Genomic DNA, 4,306 nt, shown 5'->3' with positions numbered 1-4,306 from the left:
CTAGGCCCCTTTAAACAAGAAGCATCATTAACAAGCATCTAAGCTTTGAGGATCAAATGCAAGGCCATTCAAACAGTAGCATCCAGCATGGATGTTCAATGTGTACTGGCCTGACACTTGGTGTAGCCTAAGGCACACCGGACGCGTCAAGTCACGTCAGCGACACAGAGACATGACGCACAGTGATAAGCAATGGAAAAACAAAAATCGCCGCACACCGGTCTGCGTCTTGATATCATCAGCACCCTGCTGCAGACACGGGCGATAAGACACTGCATGCTCCATTTCTATGCGTCATGTCTTAAGCAAACACTTTCTCGTATAGTTCTGTTCCTGCTTTTTCTGATCAGTGCCAGTGAACACATGTGCCAGCATGAATGAAGAACAAATCAACATTAAATTAGTGCAATCCGTGGAGAAATATCGAATAATATATGATTATTCGCTACCAGGACATTCGAATAAGAACGAGGTGGATAAAGCGTGGCATGCAGTGTCCAAAGAATTAAATTTAAATGGTAAGTAACTTACATTCAGTAACATATTTATTAATTAGGTCTATGTACAGTAATGACGTGTTTAATTATGTAAGAATAAACATTTCTTGCGCAACCAGAATTACTGATAATGTATAGTGCAGCTATATTTATTCTATAGCATACTTATTCTGCCAAGAAAGGGCTACATTTGGTTTCATAAAGTAAGAACACAAGTGATTTCTTAATTCAACAGCCTCAACTGTTGCTCTTCTGTTGCAGGGTTGCAACACATTGTATTGTCAGTATTTTCATCCTTATCTGTTACACTCGGTTCACTAAAAACGCCGTCTTTTAGTCTAATGAAGTTATGCAGGACACAAATTGCTCGTATTATGTTGTCTATTTTATCAGGTTTGCAGGCTATAGCTGTACCGAGAACTCTAAATTTTGAAGCAAGCATTCCAAAAAACATATTCTACACTCTTTCTAGCCCTGCTAAGCCTATAGTCAAAAATCTGCCTTTCATTTGTAAGTTTTCTTCGAGGATAGGGTCTCATGATATTCTTCTGTAATGGGAAAGCTTCATCATCAACGAAAAAATAAGGAAATGGTGAACAGTGATCATCATCTTTCGGTAGCCTCTTGGGATCAGGTATATTCAGTGTGCCCTGCTGAAGGTTTCTTCCTAAAGCTGAGTTTTGCAACACGCCACAATCACTAATTCTGCCATAGTCACCAGCTTCTATAACAATGAAAAGCCCATCTGCATCAACCAAGGCTAATAGAACAATAGAAAAATAGCCCTTGTAGTTATAGAAGGATAAGCCACTGTTTCTCGGACACTGGATACGAACGTGTTTCCCGTCTATGGCACCAGTGCAGTTGGGCATATTCCAGAGTTCCAAATATCTTTTGGAAATATTCTCCCATAACTCCTTTGAGGGTGCAGGTTGAAGTGTTGTCCATACTGCCGAACACACTTCATCCGATTGTTGTTTCTCCTCAAAGCTCAAGCATCTGAAACTGTTGCCAGTAGCTAAATATCTAGAAATAAAGGACCATGAATACTATAACTGCTAAATTAAATTTTAAAAAGCTTGTAAAAATTATTTTAGCCAAATTAAACTATTGACAATTGCACTCATATACATACATTCTATACATTTAATATCATTGAACTGCACTGTTTTTGTTATAAAATGTTTGTTGTGAATTTATTTTTTATGTGATAATAAACATTCCTTGGTATAGCTATTGTATGTATAGTCCCACTATAGGGCTCTGCCCTCAAGGACATCCTTTATATGAAATAAAATAAATAAATAAATAAATAAATAAATAAATAAATAAAAATTAAGAATAATAATAATAATAAGTGTATTTTCTCATTGCAGTGGCCACCTGTAAAGACAAATGGAGAAACTGTAGGAACTGTTGGTCCAGATACTTAAGGCAAGCTCCTACCAGTGGTTCAGCAGCAGTAACCAAAAAGCCCTACTATCTTGCAGACTACTTGGCGTTTTTGACACCATTTACTAAATCAAGAAGACAAGTGGGAAACGTAGAAAATACGTATGAAGAGGAGCTATCTGCTACAGGGGAACAACCATCATCAGTGGCCATGACAGAAGAAAGAGATGAGGAGAATAGTGCTCAAGAAATCATGCAGCCGCTACCTCGAACACGTAGAAGAGATACAAAAAGAAGTGCCACGAAAATGGATATTGACAAAGTTTTCTCTTCATATATTCAGATGAAAGCAAAACGTACGGCTGAACCGGAGTGTAATAACCCAGATGAGTTGTTTTTCAAAAGCCTGCTACCAGATGTGGCTAAATTATCACCTGCAGCTAGAAGCTCATTTAAGTTGTTTGTGCAGCAAAAATTAAATGACATGCTCTACGGATCAGCCAGTAATGTTCAGTGTAGTGATACTCATTCCCATCCTTCAACTTCCGTATTGCAATACGGTGGTGGACAGACAGGCTCCTCATATACTATCTCACCATTATCGTATGCAGTGAATTTACCAGAAGAAAACGAGGAAGAACGTGGTCACTCATACTGATAAGGCATAGTTACGAAGACAGCACTGTGTGATACAGAGTTATAAGTGAAAAAACCAAAACATTGCACACATATTATTTATATACTTCGTCAATATGAACAGTTTCACAGCTGTGTTTCATTATCTAATAAATAATTTAATTTTTTAATAACAAATTATTATTCTAAGCTTTGAACTTACCTTAGTGTTATACTGTAAGTAGCTTTTCATCAGGACTTTTTTTTTTGCTAGTTGTTTTACGTCGCACCGACACAGATAGGTCTTACGGCGACGATGGGACAGGAAAGGTCTAGGAGTGGGAAGGAAGTGGCCGTGGCCTTAATTAAGGTAACCACGGAAAACCATTTTCAGGGCTGCCGACAGTGGGGTTCGAACCTACTATCTCCCGAATACTGGATACTGGCCACACTTAAGTGACTGCAGCTATCGAGCTCGGTCATCAGGACTTATAGCCTTCCTGTAGTTTGTGCCTTGTTTTCTTAATATTGGAGAAATTTTCTAAAGAAGTTCTGTATAGCTTTCGGGCTACATTCGGTAGTATGAATGGAATTTTACCGGATCTTTTAGTAAGTCATGCGCTAAGGTATAAGCACCATGCTGAGCACATGACATATTAAAATCATGAATCAATCTTCTTTTCCTCTTGTTACGCAATTTCAACCACATGTACAGCAAAATATCATCTTCACTCGAGGAGGCCATGTTAACAGCCGATAATGCGTAGCGTATTGATGCAGACACATGCTTCTCCGGTGTGCGGGTACAAGTCTGCATCATGAGTGCGACAAACAAGCGAGTCGTTTTTCATGTTGCATTGCAGATGTTGACGCGTCCGGTGTGCGGCCTCACTAACAGTGCTGGTAATTTCTTCGCTATGTATTTGATGGATGAGTATGTTGACATAATCCTCATCTATGATGAAGCAAGACAGAATGCACAGGAAGCACAGTGCCTGTACCACGAAACATTTCGACACAGACAACGACAACCAATCGTAATTACATTTATGATGGTGGAGCGACGTTTGCGTATAACTTCATCTCTTTAAGAGTTCCTGTTGAAGAGGCACCAGGTACGTCCGGTGAAACTGCTGAGATGGTTTTTGACACTTTCCGGGGGAATCGTCAAACACAACAGGCCAACATCAGCCAGTCGTCTGTTGTATGGATCTTGTACGCTGATTTGTTTCATCCATATCGCTTGCAGCTACATCTAGAGCTCCATGGAATAGATTCCGGTACCTACTGTTTCTTCAAGTCGCAAATGATCCCATATTTGTACCTCACATTTTATTTTCGAACGAGTTACAATTTCATAACAATGGCTCTGTGAATCATCATAATATACACTACTGGAGTGTTGAAAATCCCTACTGGGTAGGAGAGGCCGCATTTCAGGCACAATGGAGAGTAAATATCTGGTGTGGTATACTGGGTGCTCACATAACTGGACCATATTTCATTTGACAGGAGCCCGGTACCTACTGTTTCTTCAAGACCAACTACCATTGCTGCTAGATGATGTACAGCTGAGTGTGCGTGTAACCATGTGGTATAACATGACGGAGCTCCCCCTCACACGTCAGCAGATCTTCACAAATATCTGACTGCTACACACCGTGGTTTATGGGTAGGAAGGGGAGGACCTGTCACCAGGCCTGCTACATCGGCAGATTTGACTCCACCGGATTTTTTCCTTTGGGGCTATTTGAAGGATGTAATGTACGATCAGCAGTCGAAAGTCTTCGAAACCTTTTTAC

The 4,306-nt window shown here is 40.0% G+C and overlaps 1 protein-coding gene across 1 annotated transcript; it reads left to right on the top strand.

Annotated features, from left to right (window-relative positions):
• The first annotated feature begins 373 nt into the window (after positions 1 to 373).
• On the top strand, positions 374 to 2,547 carry LOC137502863 (uncharacterized). The gene is made up of 2 exons (XM_068230020.1): positions 374 to 518; positions 1,874 to 2,547. The coding sequence occupies exons 1-2, from the start codon at positions 374 to 376 to the stop codon at positions 2,545 to 2,547; spliced, it is 819 nt and encodes a 272-aa protein (XP_068086121.1).
• The last annotated feature ends 1,759 nt before the right edge of the window (positions 2,548 to 4,306 follow it).

Source organism: Anabrus simplex, chromosome 13, assembly GCF_040414725.1.
Source record: "Anabrus simplex isolate iqAnaSimp1 chromosome 13, ASM4041472v1, whole genome shotgun sequence".
Taxonomy (NCBI): Eukaryota; Metazoa; Arthropoda; class Insecta; order Orthoptera; family Tettigoniidae; genus Anabrus; species Anabrus simplex.
Note: the sequence above shows the minus strand (reverse complement) of the source record. Positions and strands in the feature narration are given on the sequence as shown.